This window comes from Protopterus annectens, chromosome 1.part2, assembly GCF_019279795.1.
Source record: "Protopterus annectens isolate FY-2018-M chromosome 1.part2, PAN1.0, whole genome shotgun sequence".
Classification (NCBI taxonomy): Eukaryota; Metazoa; Chordata; order Ceratodontiformes; family Protopteridae; genus Protopterus; species Protopterus annectens.
Genome location: NC_056727.1, coordinates 93,789,512 through 93,809,444, shown reverse-complemented (window position 1 = coordinate 93,809,444; position 19,933 = coordinate 93,789,512). Strand labels below are relative to the sequence as shown.

At 38.9% G+C, this 19,933-nt stretch overlaps 1 protein-coding gene across 1 annotated transcript in view; it reads right to left on the bottom strand.

The window, feature by feature from the left end:
- LOC122788078 (proto-oncogene c-Rel-like) overlaps positions 1-19,933 on the bottom strand; it is a 1,849,952-nt gene that overhangs the window by 1,439,842 nt on the left and 390,177 nt on the right. The window contains exon 2 of the mRNA XM_044055006.1: positions 14,724-14,866. Within this exon, the coding sequence (XP_043910941.1) occupies positions 14,724-14,866 (143 nt within the window). The remainder of the gene's footprint in view (positions 1-14,723; positions 14,867-19,933) is intronic.

The following is a 19,933-nucleotide window of genomic DNA, read 5'->3' as shown; positions in this document are numbered from 1 at the left end:
AGAGAAAGCACTTTCTACCACTTTGAATGCCAAAGGACCAGGGGAACCCCCCTCTTTTTTTTTTTTTTTTTTAAACAATATCCTAAGAAAGGAAATGGAAATTGAATAGCAGCTATGGTATACTAGAGAATACCTAAAAAGTTAAGGAAAAGAGTGCATCAACAATGGTACCAATACTACTCAAACTGAGTAAAAGTTAAGAAGAGGAGAAAGGAGACTAACGCCAGCAAAAAAACAGAAGAAGCTACAAGTTTTAAGAGAAAAGGAAGCAAGTTTTAGAAATAGACTGACTTATTACAAGAAAAATACTGCTTTCTATCCTTGAGAGCAGAACCTACATTTAACCACGATGGCGGCGACAAACCAGATCTGAGGTTTTGGGGATAGAACAGAGCATTATGGGTAGAGGGAGGAGCTCAAGGGTTGGCTCCTAAATTTTGTGTATGCGGCCGAACCCATTTGTGAGGAAGAATGAAAAGGACAACATCAGATTCATATATTATACATACATACACACACACACACACACATATATATATATATATATATATATACATTATATATAATATATATATATATATATATATATATATATATATATATATATATATACATACTTTTTATACATACCATAAATGATTTGTAATTGCATGGTTTTATACTGATTGAGGTAAGCACTTAGTTTATCTAACCAACTGATTAAAAAATGATCTAATACAGATCTCATCTAAACCTACCCTAAAACATACAAACATATAAAAACTCAGTGAATTACTTAAAACCTAACTAGCCAGCAGTGATTGGGGGGCTTTCACCCTCACCCTTCTACTTAAAAAAAAAAAAAAAAAGCTGTAAAAAAACTAAATCCAGTGATCAAAAATCTCAGGTTTTCCTTATTTTCAGTGTTGTACATAAGTGCATGTAGTGTAAATTAGGACGAGGTGAAATGTGTATTGCATAACTTTTTTGATTAGGTGTTAGGTTTATCTGGATAAAATGTAATAATCTAAATGGCAACAACATACATATTTAGACACACACACACACACACACACACACACACATACTAAGAAGGGGTAGCGAGAATATACAGTAAAACGATAAAATAGACCCACTCATACATGTAACGCATGTTCTCTAATCTTCAGCCAGACATTCTGGAAAGTAAAGTCAAATGGTCCCTAAAAAGCATTGCTAACAACAAGGCAGCAGGAAGTAATGGAGTTCCAACTGAACTACCTAACTTTCAAAAATAACGCTGTTACAGTGCTGCTTGGAATTTCCCAGCAAAAATGAAAAACATGGCAGTGACCAATAGATTGGAAAAGGTCAATATATAGTCCAATCCCAAAAAAGGCAATATTGTAGATTACTCAAATTATCTATCAACGGCACATTTTTCACAAGCAAGCAAAGAAACCCTTATGATTCTGCAAAGTAGCCTCAGGCAACATATGGACCAAATCAGCCAGATGTACAAGCTGGTTTTAGAAGGGGCAAAGGCACGAGAGAGTTAACTGTCAAGATTTACTGGATAATGGAGAAAGCAAGGAAGTTCAGATTTACTTCTGTTTTACTGACTATTCAAAATCCTTTGTGTGGAAAATAACAAACTTTGGCAAGTGCAAAAAGAAATGTGGACACTGGGAAAACTTAATTGCCTCCTGAGGAATCTATATGCAGAATAAGAAGCAACAGTTTGAACTGCTATGCAGAAATATCCAAAACATTTTTAGCTGTCTGAAACATAATAAAATGTATTTAAACTAGTCTGATTTTGTACAATGGTAGTGACGTGAATGTAAAGTGAGAATTTCTTTTGGGTATTTTCATTTTTCCATTGTTTACAAGCAAGTGCAAGCCCGTACACACCACTAGCAATTATTTGAAAAGCTACACTCAGCACAGCTCCTTTGAAGTAAAAGTAAATAGCTAGAAGGTTTTATTTACTGAATGTAAGGGTGCCCTTATGTGGATACCTTGACTGGTCTTTTATAAGGTTGGAAAGAGGAAGACATGAAATCCATAAATGAGGGAGAAAGACAAAGAATACAAGGGACACACAAAAGAAAGACAAGAACAGAGTTGTGCTGGAGGATGTGAGACAGGAAGGGTATTAAGTTTATTTTACAGGGAACAGACCCTCTATTTTTCACTGTTTTTATATTAGAGGGAAGTTGGGAAGGAGTAAAGGAAGAGGATACAGAAGTGTGGCTTAGGGAAGAGTTAATGCAAGGGCACATCATAAAATATAGGCAAGACAGGAACACCTCAGGGGTTCACATTGGTGGGGGACACAGGGCATATGTATACACAAAAGGAACAGTTGAGAAGGTGGGCAGCACAAGTCACACAGTGGTCTAGAGAACCTCAAATATCCTCCCATCTGTGATGAACCTTCAGGGGGGCCCTGATAGTGTATGGGTAGAGGCCTCCAGTGGTCAGAGCAGACTGGGTCAAAGAGTCATCTACCTGCTGGAGAAGTGCTTCTATTGGTTGAAGGCACCTCACCATCTCCTGCTCAACTGTTGTCTCTACCAGATTCCGAAGCCCACAAGGTTGGCAGCTTTCCAGGTTGCTACTCACAAGGAGGCCCACAGGGGCAGAACCACCACCCCCTCTTTCTGAAGACATGCCCAGATAGGTAGAAGGAGGTGGTGAATTTTCCGTGACATGGGATGTACATGGTTAAGCTGCCCCTGGGAATTCTGAACCTGTGCAAAGAGGAACACAAAAAGAAAGAGAAAGAAAGGAAAAGAGAGAGAGAGAGATGAGAGAAAACATGGGCTAGAAGACAGAGACAAAATTTTGTCCAAATATACCATTTTATTGACAGTAATGAATAACAGTTTACTGATTTACTTTGCAAAATGCTACTAAGTGCATTCTTTACTACTGACTGTATTGAGCATTACAATCTTATGCCCCTTTAATTACTACTTAAGTCCTTAATTGATTACAACTTAAATACGTATGCATGCTATAATGATGTAACAGAATACCTCACTCTGCTTTTTTTATACACTATGGGAACAGATGCTGTGGGAATATCTCTATTACTTCTATAACAATAATAGCACAATGTTTAGCACTCACATGCGCTTTCTATCAGACGCCTTAACCTTCACTCCACATGTCTGCTGCTGTATTCCTGCCCTAAAGAAAAATAAAGCTACATATTTTTGCAATATCTTTGTGCATCAATGATGAATACCAGCCCTTGCTAGACTTTTACAGACTGGCAACAGACTACTGTGCTTAGATTCTTTGATTAACTTTCATTTTCTTGCCAGACTAAATGGTGTTTACATACAATAAAATTCTACAGGCTGTGCTCAACATTCCCCAAATGATACTTTCAGAGGCACCACAGTGTCTAGTGAGAGGTAACGAAAGGGTGTACTACAGCTGTACTGATCTTAAAAGCAACCATATCAGTTACTCAACTTTTAGGAAAGAAGGTTACATTCCTGCAAGGGTCGCTAACTTTAAAATGGTGCAGACTTATCTGCAGCATGCACTTCAATGCTTACCTGTGTTTATATGGATAATATATTTCCACTAACTCTTTGATATGCTATTAACACACAGTAAAATTAAAATTTAAATAATTTAATTTTAAATTAAAATTATGTATATCATTAAAAACAATGTACATATGTGTGTGCGTGCATGTTTCTGTATACATACATTTATTTAAAAAAATAACTATATATAAATACACACACACACACACACACACACACATATATATATATAAAATGTACGCGTATATATGAGTTTACAATGAATAATCCCTGGTGAGTTTGATGGCAACACAAAACATCAAACAAACTTACTGGCGATTACCATTAATCTCCACTAAAATCACTGCAAAAAAGTAATCGCAAGTGTAAACTAATACGGTATATTTGCGATTACAAAAAGTAAAACAAACAAAAAAACAGATTGTTACGTGGTGGGGGGGGGGGGCCTCACCCTCCCAAAAACACCTGACTTGGGGACTCTGTCCCTACAATCCAAGAAATTAAACATATTAACTCCAGAGTCGCGCAAATTCAAAAAAGGTCAAAAGCTCTTGAATTATGTAACGGTCAATATCCTGAACTTCAACTGTTACATAATTTGACAAATTGTACCAGTGATGGAAAACACCACTGTTCCACCACGTGATAAAATGCGTGTAGCGATAACTTGTATAGCACTCATATACACAAACATGTGTGCGTGCGGTTCCCCTTCAGACGGTCGAACGGCTGAAATCTCAAAATGCATATGGTCAAAGCCATATGCTCGAATTTCATAAGCTCGACCTTCTGTAAGGGAAGTAAAAAACAAAAATAAAACACAAAACAATGTTTCTGCAGGGGGGCAAGCCCCCCTGCTACTTATTTATTCCAACTCCGAGATCGCACTTCAGCGCAGAAAGGGAAATCTCCCATTCTGAGCTGTATGCCAATCCCCATTCAGAAGGTCGAGCTTCTGAAATTTCGAGCATATGGTCTCGACCATATGCATTTCGAGATTTCAGCCGTAAGACCTTCTGAAGGGGAACCGTGTGTGCAAATATCTGCACACACACACATTTTATATATATATATATATATATATATATATATATATATATATATATATATATATATATATATATATATATATATATATGTTCCCCTTCAAAAGCTGGAATGAATGGAAGCTCAAAACCCATAAGCTCGAGCCCAGAATCTCGAACTTCCATTCACTCGAAATTGTGAATGGGAAGTTTAGGGCTTAAAAAAAAAAAAAAAAGAGTTCACTTACGTTTTTGCAAGGGGCAAGGTCCCCCGGCATCCTCGCAGCTAAAACTAAATGCTCCATGACCGCACTATAACGGAGGACAGGGAAATCTTCCGGTTTGCGCTTACGCATATAGCGTAAACTGGAAGATTTTCATGTCCTCCGCTGTAGTGCGATCTCGGAGTAGGAATATTTAAGTGGGGGGGTGTGGGGGGTACAGTTCCTACCAATCATAAAACAACAAATTCCCTCCAAAAATTAATTAAAATCAATTACAAATTCTTAAAAAGACACAGCCTAAATGTGACATCAGGACTTAGCTGGTAGGAAACAGATGGGTTGTAGTATTTAAGTTGTTTTTAGACTATGTTATTTGTGTCTGATGAAGTGATTCATTACGAAAGCGCTTACACTGTATTAATAAAAATGTGGGAGTTTTTATTATTGCTCTTTGCCTTTGACCAGTTGTTTTTTGTCATATGCTATCTGAATGTGTTTAGGTGCTTTCTGTCCTTAAGTTACATTGTTAATGGTGATGAAAAAAGTGGGGCAGTAGCACAGAATGATTCTGTAGTACCTAAAAATACAAAGAACCATACAGTAACATACAATACTTTTACACACAACACTTCACAGTTAAGTACAGCTTGGAATGACTTACAGAGAACAAGTAATATCTCAGTCAACACACTTTTTGTATTTGTAAACTATTAGTAAAACGTGTTATGTGGGGGGATTGGTTTAATTCTGGGATAAAATATGTGCTTTCATTTTCCCACATGCTGCAACAGCCAGGATTAAGACACAGCAGAGGCAACTTTTATTGGGAGGAGAACCACACCCTCATGGATGCTCTGAGCACATATGGGAAATGTATGTTTGGGAAAGGGAGGCAAAGTAGGGAGTGAAAGTGCTACGGCATAGAACCAAACAGTGGTTGACATCAATGCTATAGGGGAAGTGCACATTGCGATGGTGTACAAAAACAGCAAATGAACTGGTGTGATGTGCAAGGACCAACATTAGGCAGAATGCATTTGCCCACAGCAGCAGTGGTGGGGGCCCTTCCACACCCCAATCATTAACACCTGCTGAGAAGTACCCTCTCTCCATGAAGGGTGATAACTTTGGTGCAGACAAGGATGCCACAGGCAGAGAGATAGTGTGAACACCAGTAATTTCAAACCACTGCAGCATCCAAAATAATACAATGTGGAAGGTTGGTGCATAGCTGATGGCAATAATTTATGCTGATACCTACTGCCCAGGGTACTTGTGTACGTATAATTCATAAGATTTTGCATTACCAGGTGCTTCATCCACTTCAGTCATACAAAAAAATGCTCATTATCTGTATGGTAACTGTGACTATCACTTGTTTATAGATAAATCATGTTTACTGTCAAAGGTAACACTAACTTTATCATCACTTATTCCTTCATAAGGTCAGCAACAGAAACAAACTCTTTCAGTGCTAGAGCAAAACACGATGATGTTGACCAAAGAATGGTTATCTACAATGATGCCATAATTCTCATATTCTTGACACAGCTTGAGGACAGTGCTACACTGTTGCAAAGTGTACTGGCAGACCCTCAACTTCACAACAGGTGAATAACTCCATAGGTCGAGACATGAGCTCACACACTCAGCAAAATGAGGACATAACATTACATTACTTGGGGGTGGAACACACAGTTCAACACCTGTTTCTTTTGAACAACCTGAACGTCTTGTGAAAGACATTACCATTTCAGAGTTAGCAGTACCCACTGTCATACCTGTACAAAGGGGTGCCAAGCAAAGGCATATTTCACAGTTACCTCAGGAGACATGCTTTCATAACCCAGCAGAAGATGTGCCATGACATAGTTCAGGCAGAGACCACTGCCACAAGCAGTCGGGTATAAATGGTTACAGTACTGCAGGGTATACGTGAGGAATTTCATCAGTACGTGGGAATGGTCGAGGCGAGGGATAATGTCATGATGATCTTCTTGCGCATTATGGTGGCACTCATGGCATCCAAGTCTTTCTCCATACACAACACTAGCAAAGGCTTACCAGATTAATATTGGAAGCACAGCAGGACATGGACAGGGGACTAGCTGCACAAGTGGAGGACTAGTAGGCAGCACTCCATTTCATTCTCAAGAAGGTGTTACAAGGAATATGGGTGACATAACCCAAACGAAGGCAGTCAAGGCCTTGTCAGTCTTCTATAACACGTGGTAAAACCTCTTAGTCAATGTCTTGGTCCTACAGCAATGTCAGAACTAGAGGTCCCCTTACATCCAGTAGATCACGTTGTTGCAGCAATTTTGCATCAAGATCCCATGGCAGCACTTACTTACAATCACTGGGACTATCACTCAAACTAACCTTAGGGGACACTATGCAAGACACCTTACATCAATAACTGACATTGCAGACTACAATGAATAAGACGATAGTCACAAAACCTTCAATTTTCAGGCATGGGTATCAGTGCATAACTGCTCATAACACCTGTAAAGAATTCAGCTAAGTCTGGGACTAGTTTATGTGGTTGTGCAAACAATTACATAAAATACTATTCTGTGCTTAGTGCTGTAGGAATGTACGATTAGCCCAGTGCATACATTAACACAATCTTGGTTATCCTGACAGTAAAGCTAGCACTGTTGCTACTTGACCCTGCACAAATGATGAATTATGACAACACACGGTTATGATCATGTGACCATGCACCACACATCATAGTCAACAGCACACATGCAGGACAAGTTATAGCTGAGGTTCACGTCAATGTTTTGTTTGGCAAACCATGAGTGCTCACCCAACAGTAATTTTTCAGACGAATGATTTTCTTCCCTGTCATATTTGAAAAAGCAGCACACACATGAAAACTAACAACCCGCCTTTCAGGTAACAGTGAGCTCATCACACTCTCTCAAGTGGAAAACTGCACCTCTACATACTGCAACACACCTTTGACTGAGTAAATACTTGCAATCCTGCCTGATCAACTATAAAAAGTCAACAGTCCTGCTCCACCCCTGCTACACTTTTTAATTACTTCTGAATAAGTTTGTATGAACAGCTTATTTATACACATGCATAATATATCACTTTCAACATTATTCTTTATTCATTTAGCATTAACCATAAAGCTTACAGTTCATAGTTAGATATCAGAATGGAGCTATGCTTTCTATGTTTTGTTTTGTGGAAGCAATCTAATGATATTGAAAACAAAATTCTTTAAAGATGAAAGAAAAGGTCCGATATAAAATGACAGTAAACCATGCACCAAACCACACAGCCCCCAGATATAACACTGCATGCATGAAGTATTATCTATGTGATTTTTTTATTAATGATACCACTGCCTGAATGTCACAATCCATAGTTGTAGACTAGATGCTGAATCTATGCCTGCATAGCAATATACTGTACATGAGCCTGCTACGTAGGGTCCCATACTACTGCCGTCAGTTGGCCACTATCATTATCACCACTGGCGAAAGGAACAACAATGGGAGCTGCACTGTCATCATGGGGCAGTTGCACACCAGACCAAAGAATTATCCTGATACCCCACACACAATCCTCATCAACATCATCATCATCAGTCCAATTTTTCCCATTTTCTATATGGAATCAAGGTGTTGTGTCAACAGTTGCCATATCTCTCGATGCAATGCCACTCTCTTACCTTCTTCATCAGTCATGCCTGACTGTTGCAGGTTTTCTCTCATACAATCCATTCATCTCTTTGCTGTAGACCCCGATTTCCTCTTGCCTTCTTCCTGTCTGTCCCAAATCTTCTTCACCAGATTGTTTTCTGCTTTCCAGTACATTTGGCTCGGTCAGGCAAATTTGTTTTCTGTGACCAGCTTGAGCTTCTGCTCTGAGATACTCATTTCTTCATCTTTCTCACATTGTGCATTCCACATTCATCACCTGCGTCAGGCATCTTGTCTCTATTACATCTAGCATCAACTATTCTGTCTTCAATTCCAGATTTCTGTACCATACAGCATTACTGGTTGCACCACTGTTTTGTAGACCTTACAATTCAGTTTCTTTGGCACTATTCTGTCACACACTACCGCTAGTGTTCTGTGCCAACTAGATGCAGCCCCTCTGATTCTAGCTTTGACTTGCTCATTCAGACTTCCCTTCTCCACAGTCACCCCTCTCAGATACCTGAAGTTGCTAACCTGAAACTATTTTCCTTTTTATCTCAGATCACAGCTTCTTCTGATTTCCCACATTTGCTGCCATTACAATTCTCTTATCTGTAGTCAGTTTCATCCCGTGTGCCTTCAGTTTTGCAGGGTCATTCTGTAGGGCACCCCCAGACTCATCTTGGCAACAGAAAGAAGCTTTCATCAGGCCAAACACATGCTCACTGACAATCCTTGTCTAGGACTGGGTGGTTTTGAAGTGCTTCTCAGCAACTTCTCTGGGGTTACAGACTGGTGTCATTTGGAAAGGTTTAAGTGGGTAAACTGTATCACCTGGAAAAGAAAAAAGGGAGGACATAAAAGTGTGGGGTTTAGTGCTAAACAATAAATGTTCTAAAGTATACCTACAGTTACTTCTATAACTAGAAAAACTTTACACTTACCAGCAAGATAACCTTGAGATATCATACACTGTAGGAAGAGGTGGTGAAGTGATCTTGTGTTCCAAATGTGAGAATCGTGGACACTGTCAGGATGTTGGGTTGACATGCTGGTGATGAACCCACATGCACTGCATACTACCTGACAACACTAGCCCTTCCTGTTGTGGTACCACTGCTCCCCTCTCTCATGATCCAGATGGGGCCCAAATGGCAACATGGGTACAATCTGGCACATCAAACACCTTTAGAAAATGTGACATCCGCAGAAGGTAAGCATGGTTCAAGCTCTGTCCTGAGGTGACACTGGCAGATAATTATACTAATCCACACATGCCAAGAGTATGTTGAGGAACTGCTGAAGTATTCACGAGAAACAGAGCCAGGGAAATACTCAACATGTCCCCAAATCATCGCTGAAAGCTCCCCGTGCCAAGTACAGTTTAGGCTATATATACCCTGGTGTCTAGAGGTATAAGACGACCATTCTTCTCCCCTTTATGTGGGCCATACAAACTCACTAAATCCCATACTATATCCCTGTCCACTCTAAATCTATCCAGAATTTGCTAGTCAGCAAAGTTAAATGATGAATCTTTGTCTAATGTGCTCCTTTACCTACTCCTTGTTGGGAGGCAAGTGCCACTGGGTGCCTACAGGTTTAGTAAGGCCAAGACACGCTGGTCACTGTGGAAAATAGCCCAGCTAGCAGCTACAGCAAGCATCTGCACTGATTTCAAAATAGTAAAAACAAAAGAGAACAAAGCAGGAAGCACAACACAGAGTTTAATACAAGAATTTAGTGCTTTCGTCAGTAGTACATAGAATAAAAACAAATGCAAAATAGCCAGTTTAAATAGAAATGAACAACCAGTAACCCCTCCCTAATAGAATCCAATCAATAAAACAATTGCTTAAAGCAACCACTCCTTAATGTTTGAAAAACTAGTGAGCACAAAACATAGTAAATGATCAATTACAAAAAGTACAAGACCTATCTTAATAGATAAAAAACAATGGTAAAAACTAATAAACATGACTAAAGAAAAAAATGACTGTAAACATTTATTAATTTATTAAAGAAAAAATAGCTTTAAGTTTTAGAACACTAGATATGGAGGCAGATTCATTAATACCAGGGGGTTAAGGTGGCTTTGTACTTTAACTGCCACCTTAGTTCTTTGTATTCTAAAAATAAATCTACTGGCCCACCTCTTAGACCCAAATCAACCTGATCTACTGCTATAAATTTGAAATTATGTGTAGGATATTTCATAATATTTTTGGCCAATGTGTCTGTGTTATTTTGCTTTTGAATGTCATATATATGCCGATATATTCTAGTCCTAAACTTATTTAAAGTTTTGCTGGCATAAAAACTGTCACACTATTGGCACTTAGCTATATAAACCAGACACTTGCTATTGCAATCAAATTTGTGACACAGGTTGATCAAACCATAACCTACAATTGAAACGGAGGTCCCTTCCAAGATGTATTTACAGTAAGAACAGTGGCCACATTTCCTCATCACTCCTTCCTGTGACCCTTTAGAACCTGTTTCAAGAAAGTTCTTAAAACATGCACTTTTTCTATAAACTATTAAAGGTTGGTCACCCACTTTATCACAATATGCGTGATCAATATCAAATAGAGCCCAGTTCTTAAAAATAATATCCTTAACGGCTTGAAAAAATAGATTGTAAGGTAAAACCAAGGCTCTATTGAAATCACCATCATTGCTGTCAGCAGGCTTCCTAAAAGGAATGTCGGTAGTACACCCATTGTCAATGGACCTCAATAATGGGGAAACGTGATCACTGGATTTCTTGAGGCTAACCTCCTCAAAAATTTGATCTAAAAAATCAAAGGGGTAGCCTCTCATATTAAACATATTCCTCAATTGATCGCTCTCTGAAACAAACATGTCATCATGACTAATCATACAAGCCAGTCTTACGTATTGCCCCTTGACAAGGGATTTCTTTTGGTGTACTGGATGGCAGCTCTGAAAGTCAAAAAAATAATTGGAATAGGTAGATTTCCTGTAAAGGGTAGAAACAAAATGATTGTGAACTTTGTCTTTGGAAAGTATAATGTCTAAATAGTGGACACTGTTGGGGTTGGATTCCACGGTAAAAAAAGGAACTCAAAAAACAAATCCAACTCAGTCCTGGGCCCATGCCAAAAAATTATGATGTCATCCAGGTACTGGCCATAAAAAAGACCAGTACCTCGCCCAGTAGGTATCGTTAACAAATGTTTATAGTCATCTTTTTCTTTAGTCATGTTTATTAGTTTTTTTACCATTGTTTTTTTATCTATTAGGAAAGGTCTTGTACTTTTTGTAATTGATCATTTACTATGTTTTTGTGCTCACTGATTTTTCAAACATTAAGGAGTGGTTGCTTTAATTATTTTACAGATTGGATTCTGTTAGGGAGAGGTTACTGGTTGTTCATTTCTATTTAAACTTGCTATTTTGTATTCGTTCTTATTCTGAAGAAGTCTACAGTGTATTACTGACGGAAGCACTAAATTATTTTAGTGTTGTGCTTCCTGCTTTGTTTTCTTTTGTTTTTACCAGTTTGTTTGGTTCTGTTAAAAGTTTTTAGTCTGACTTCAAGAAAAGGTATGATTTTGCTTTTTATAAGGCATAGCAAGATGTTCTCCAGTTCGATCCTCAGTTGGGGTGTCTTCTGTGCAGAGTCTGCATGTCCTCCCTGCGGTCACATAGGTTTCCTCCGGCTGCTCTGGTTTCCTCCCACATCCCAAAGACATGCTGTAGGTGGTTTGGACACTCTAAATTGGCGCTAGGCGTGAGTATGTGCATGTGTGCGCCTTCTGTGGACGGTTTGGCACTGGACTGGCAACTCGACACTGTAAAACTCCACTGCCAATCATGAGCAGACAGGTGATCCGCTGTGGTGACCCCTAACCAGGAAAAGCCGAAAGAAGAAGATAAGGCATATGTGTATGGCACATAAGCACATAAAGTGACTAGTAACCGTAAACAGGAGGGAAATATGCCTTATTATGATGAGTGCTGCCTTACTTAAAGTCATAGGTTCTCATAGGTGTGTACTAGGCTAACGGCCCTTGAGCCTATATAAGCCTAGCACAAGAAGATTCCCTTGCATCATGCTGCCCAAAGTTAGTTCCCAGTGCCCCTGTCAAGCAAGGCCACTGAAGTGATCCCCGGGGTGAACTTCCTATTGCCCATCTACTCGTCAAGATTTCTCTTAGAGAGAGCCAGTGAAGTGCTCTACTTGATGTGAATGGGAAGTTTGTTCCGGAGTATGGGAAGTCTCTGGGTTAGGAACTTGTCCCTCCAGCATGTTCTGTTTATTGTGGTAATGAGGTTTAGGCCCCTGGAGCGTGTGGCATGGAAGGATTGGGATTTCTTTAGGTGTAGCCTGTCTAGCAGCTCTGGGTCAGACATGGCTTGGTAGGTCAAGCAGAGATCGCCTCTAAGTAGGCGATAAGAGACAGAGTATAGCTGGAGTTTTTTGAGTCTGTCTGAACAGGGGATCCTCTTAGTGAGGTATTTTTGTGGCCTTTCCAGTTGTTGTAGGTGTCTAGTGAGGTACATGCCAAATGAGGCGTTGTATTCTATAATATTCCTAATGAGGAACGAGTAGAGACGGATTATGACCTCGCACAGATTTCTCATTATTTACAAGCTTACTAAAGTAGCAATTCCTCATATACCACAAAATGATAATACTTTTTCCATCAAAGCCTTCATTATATGTTTTTACCTATACGGTGAATAAAGGCCTCATTACCCACCTTTTTCATTTATTTTGCCACAAGATAAAAATATTCTTATATTTATCATTTACACCCACAGTCTGAAACTGGGCAACCTCCATATTGGTGGAAGCAGTACTGATGATATACTAACAGGCAGTATGTGTTTTAACCCTAGCCTGGACAGTGATTCGAGACAAGAAAGAGACAATGCCAGCGATACAGAGAGAGGGATGATTGCTACATCCCAATGTGAAGGACAGCACTGCATTTCAACAATGCAGTACTTCTCCTCATGCTGCAGTACTACTAACATTCTTGCCACTCAAATCCACTATGCAGCAAAGTGAGTCAACACTTTCACATTAAATAACTTACTACGTAAATGTACATCAACAGTTTGCACTGTTCCATTTGTATTCACTGTAATTATCACAAAATGCACTACCTGTCTCTTGAAGTCATTTAGGTTCTCTCACTGCTATTCTTTTTAGATAAACAAGTAATTGCCTACGAGTTGAAATAGACTATTGGTGACTCTATGGGAAGACCCCATATGGTTTTTGTGGCATATTATGGAAGTAGATTGCCAGGCTTTTCTTCCACGCAGATACTGCTACTGCCCAATTAAACGAAGGTCTACCAGCTGATAACCCTGCACTTTAACCTCTGTGCTATCAAGCCATGGTTCTAGTTATTGCTAGATCTAAACAAACTAGAGACCTGCTACAACAAAATCGGGCCAAATTCGCCACAGGGGCATCCTACCGTAGTCACCACTGTCTCTCACTTGCTGGGGCTGGCTTGAACTCCCTCACTTTCTTCAATGGTATCAACTCTCACTCGCCCACAAACTAGTAAACCATCCACTAAATGTCCCATCCCTCCAGAATCTACTCCAACCCTATCGCACCACCAGACCACTAAGATCCAGCAACAAAAATCACTTGCAGATCACTAAAGCCATAGCCAAACTATGGAACTCCCTCCCACCCACAATTACCTCCATACCATCATGTACCCACTTCAAAACTTTACTAAAAGCGCACCTAAAAACATGCTGGCTATCCCCTTGCAACTCCCACGCTAATATCACCCACCCCATCCAACCACTACCTTTCTTTCCACTCCACTAACTACCTTGATTATAACAAGCTCAGATGCTCATAAGTCTAGTACTTATTATACAGCAGGAACTTCTTATTGTAACATTTAATGTCTGTTATGTACTTCACAGATAAAGATTCTAGTTGTCTACTGATGTACTATGTTCTTCATCTGTAAATATGTAGTAAGTATTTGCTATGTTAAATTGTTAATCGCTATGTAATCCAATGTAACTACTGTCTGTTTATTTTAACTGTGGAGCTTTTCTCCCCGGGCCTCCGCTGAAAATGGACCTACATCCAGTCGGACACTCCTGGTCAACAAATGTAAATAAATAAATAAAGAAAAATAAAATAAATATTGCATTAAAGACAGTTTACAGGGGAAATGTGATGGTGGGGCAGAAATGCAAATGTTTAATGATGTGTAACAACTTGAGCATCACTTTATTGATTACTCCTTTCACTTCTGTTACCTGAATAGCAGGATATGTTCTATTGCTGTCTGTACTGCGTTCACCAGGAATGCTCCCTGCAGAACGTCCTTCACACTTGTAACGAAAACGCATTCCTCGCTGCTTAGGTTGCTCAATTATTTCAACATAAGTTTTTTCAATACCTGCAAAAAGGAAGAATAACTACATTATCATACTGAGAAAGGGCTTTAATATTTTCAACAGCTCTTCTCAATTAATTCCATAAACACCCAACCAATACTGAAGTAAAGGTCTTATGAAAATTTCTCCCAGCCAAGGACAAAGCAAGTTTCAACCTTCAGACATGGCAAAAATCAATGTTTACCTCAGATGCTTAGCAGCCAGGAAACTAGGGAATTTCAGGGATGGATTTTAAGGCCCTCAGCACCAATCACAAGAAATGCAGCAATTTTTTTTCACAACCACTAAGGCAAGAGTAGGCAATCTGCAGCCTTGGGGCCAAGGGGCCAATGGGCCATATGTGACCCAAGGCTGCTTCTTATGTGGCCCCCAAGCATTTTTAGCAGCTGTTAATTATGCAGCCCTTGGACTGTGAAGGAGAGAGACCAGAAGGTGCAAATAATTTAATTAAGCATAGTCTTACTGCTAAGCTCAAGTGCAGTAGCTAGATGTTTCATCAAAGGAAACTACTATGTTTCCTGTATGCTCTGCATTGTCTGTTCTATGAATACTGCACTCGCACAGCAATTGCTAGGACTCAGTGCTAGGAGTTGAACGGTAGCTGCTCTGGTAGTAAGGTGACTCCAATACCTTTGTTTTCAAGCTAAAACTGCTGACTAACCATGTGGTTTTGACTAGCTGCATTATTCAGTTACTGTCATAGAAGACTGGGTTTAATTTTAACTCTGATATACTGTATACATACTGTGTTTTCTCTTGCTGTCTCCCATGCAGATGTGGGCTGTCAGACTTAATTTATTTTTAACATTGTATTGTAGCCCTTTTTATGCCCCAAATCTACAAAATATATGTGCAGGGGTCCACTTTTTAATTTCGATATACCAAAATCTCGACTTTCAAAATACCGATCCCAGAAAGTGGAGATTTTGGAATCTCAAAATTAAAAAGTGAACAAATAAAAAAAAAACAAACAGCTAAAATAATGTTTTTGCAGGGGGTCCCAGACCCCCCCCCCTACTTAGATATACCAACTCCGAGATCACGCTACATTGAAGGGAACGGTAATGCTCCTATCCCGCTTACCATTCTCTTCACTGTAGAGAGATCTCGGAGTTGGTATATTAGGAGGGTGCAGGGAGGCTTGCCCCCCTGCAAAAACATTATTTTAGTTGCCCCCCCCCCCCCCACTTTTCACTTTCGAGATTCCAAAATCTCTATGTTTTGAGTTCAGTATCTCAAAACTCCAAAAGAGGACCCATGTGCAGACCTCAGTACTGTTTACTTTTGTACTTTTTACAAATTAAAATGGTAAAAAGTTGTAGCTTTGATTGAGTTAAATAGACTTAGAATGCAGTAGTCTAAGTAAAAGTCCCTAGATACCAATCTCCCCCTTAGTTGTTAAACTGTGAGAATCCCTGTCCTATAAACCTTAGAAGTCAAACTCGTACAACACCTACATTCCAAGCCCCGCAGGACCAAGCTCCATTACACAGGTCACTGTTTCCCCAATTTTTCAGATTCTCTACCCTGCCATCTCAAGGAAATATTATGTTACCCAAAATTCCATGTATAATTAAAGACCAACCTCTTGCTAACTGGAAATTTCATATTTTGGCTCAGATTACCTAATGTCTTCACAACCTTTTATTATCTTCAGTCTGTAATTCAAGCTAATCTCTAAATTATTTCCTTTGATATATAGATTACTTACCTGTCATCTTCTTTTACGTGTATATATTGTACAAAACTGTTTTGTATAACGTGTATGAATATACATGGTTTTTGTTCTGGTTACCGTTTGCATCTCATTCTCTTTGATACTTTTAATTTTCTATCTCAATTTTCCCCAGCCTGAGAATGAACTTGCTTATTTGTGATCAGTGCTCTACCCTGGTTAGATAAATATTGAGATAGAAAGACAAATATATAGATGCATTGATACATAGATAGACTTGTACATGGTTAGCAACCTTCATTTTAGCAGCCTTTTTCACACTCTGAACTACACACACCCCTGGAAAAATAATTATTATTTTAAGTAATCACAAAAGAATTAAAAATTAATATAACTGGCCACTAAAAATACGTGAATTAATAGTAATACAAATAGCCCTCAAACAGAAAAAATGTGCTCACCTTTGCATTAAATAATTACACACTTAAAAGATTTCTATTAAGAATGCCATTCCAATAGACCGCTTTAACCTAGACATGAACATCTTTATTCTTAATATGAATTTATTGAAACATGCAGACCAGCTACAACACTCTATTCCCAAAGACACAACCCCACCACCCCAAATTAGCATGGCTCACTCATATGTCTCCATTTATTCTCAAATTTACAAGCAGCTACATTACCCCAAGAATAGGGAAGATGCCTATACTATGAAGCAAGAATGCACCTGGTAAATAAGTGGGACTGCACATGGATCTGTACCCTAGCAAGGTGCCAGATTTCCAGGCTAGCACTTCTACTCAAACAAAAACATGCACTTGATGGCATGGAAACAATAAAGACAACAGAATGCAGACTGCTACAAACCACAGCAAACACACATACACACATGCCCTGGCATGCCTCACTGCTCTAATATGTTCAATTAATCAATTTTCCAGTTACCTGCTTAATCCAATTCAAGGTTATAGGGAAATCAGAGCCTATCCTGGCATTCAAATGACATAAGGTAGAGAACATAATAGGGCACCAACCATACCTCTCAACCTCTTAGACTAGAGCAAGAAATCTGGAAAAAAGCCCATGAATAAAAATGGGACAAAGGCCCAAAAATAGGAACAATTTTTAAATATTGCTATTACAAACTTAGAAAGTTGATAGAATAACCGGTTTTGCATTAGCATGAATTTTCTGAAGAATATGAAATCTGAAACTCAAATATCTGTCATTATTTTCTAACTTCAGTCTTTAATGATTTGCCACTAATTTGCTAGAAAACTACAGTTTTATGAAAAATGGGCCAAAAATGTGAGGCAAAAATCTGGACATTCTGCAAAAACCTGTACAGTTAAGAGGTATGGCCACCAACCCATAGTATGTATATACATACATACATACATACACACACACACACACACACACACACACACACACACACACACACACACACACACACACACAATATTCCCATAATGACAATTTGGATAATGGCCAATTCACACAGTGAAAAAAAACACACATGCAAAGATGGCTTCCCAGCCAAGATTCAAACTAGAGAACTAAGACCTGTAAGACAATTTATACTGTATCATCAGCATTTAAATACTCAAGGACTTCAAATAAAATATTAAAAGAATTTTAGAGAGACAACGAAATAAAGCCATCATACATATATTCACATATGCACATAAATACATATATTATGATATTTGTAGATACATATTATATACACACATTGTTGTATATGCTTGTGAGTATGCTATCCACTTTGTTCCTTTCAAAAATGAGTGACTTGCACGAAACCAATTGATTTAACTCAGTAGGTATTCTGAAGACTGCTTAGGCCTTTAGTGTGTGATGTACTACACTTTCAGAATTATACAGACTGAACTCTGCAATATGTACTGCAAATCATTAGCTATATGAATGGTGCAGTGGTACAGCGGTTGCGTTGTCACCTCACAGCAAGAGGTTCTCTGGTTCGATTCTTGGCTGGGGTTACTTCTGTGCTGAGTCTGCATGTCCTCCCTACATCCATGTGGAATTTCTCTAGGTGCTCTGGTTTCCTCCCACGTTACAAAGATATGCATCTGGAGTGTTTCTCCCCGGGCCGCTGCTGAAAATTGGCTTCATTCCAAGTCAGACTTTCCCGGTAAACAAATATTAAATAAATAAATAAATATGCTTGCGAAGAAATCTGTAACCTGTTGTTTAAATGAACCTTAACAACCACATCATGACAGAAGGGGATTCATGTTAAGCAGCTAACTTCCCTGTTAACATGAATACATACAATTACAAATTACAATGCTTTCTGCAACTTTAAATATACTGTTTTAGCATATTGGTAGTGGCATATTAAAAATGCACTGTAGTGTTGGGGTATACAGAAATTCAACTTTATCTGGACTCTGTATTTTTTAACTTCCGTACTTTCAACCTTCTTCATGGCATGACCAATTTTTTGAGTCTTCGAGGACATATCTATATATATTACCTCACACTTCCTTATGTACATTTAGGCCACACTATGATGGTAATAGTGGGAAGGTCATTAGCATGCCCTGATTACACCAGTGTCCACATACATTGTTCCACCAACACACCGTCAGAGTACTGTGTGTATAAACACACACTTGTTCAGTATGAATACACTCCCCTTGATCTCCAACATGATGTAAATAAACACCATTGATGACGCCAGTCCTTGCTATAATTCTGAGACCTACACCTTCACAACTTCCAGCACGTCATACAAATGTTCCATCTCTCCACCAACAGGCTAGCTAGAACATCATTTGAACCACTGCAAGTACTCCTTCAATGGAAAATGTTTTAATATTCTCAAATATTCTAGATGTTCTTTTACTGTGAAAGCTAGAAGACAACTAATAATGCTTCATAAGACATGTGATTTAACACCAAACAAGTGTGTTTAATGCTATAATAAAGGCAATGGTACTTGCGTATTAAGGCAACCATGAGCCAAAGCTTTCATAAGTCACCAAATTATGGAGAAATGACTCATCGTTCCCATATTCTGGCATCCCTGCACATGGAGCAAAATTTGTTAACGTTGTTTGGTGAAATCCGTTTGATTACATTATTGTTTACTTTCTGTTTATAAACACTTCTTCCCAATATGTGTCAGTGGTATGGCTGCTAATGAAAAACATGGTATTAATGCAACCAGCAGCCAAAGCTTTCATAAGTCGCCTTACATTGTTGCCCTTCTGGTAAAGGAGTACTGACTGGAGTCTAACTGCAAACACACACACAGGATTACAGTCAGTCCTAAATGCCTGCATGCCTCTCTACCTGGAAACATCAAAAATCTGTACAAAGGCCCAGGAAAAGTAGGTACAACTGGCCAAAAATATGGATACGGATT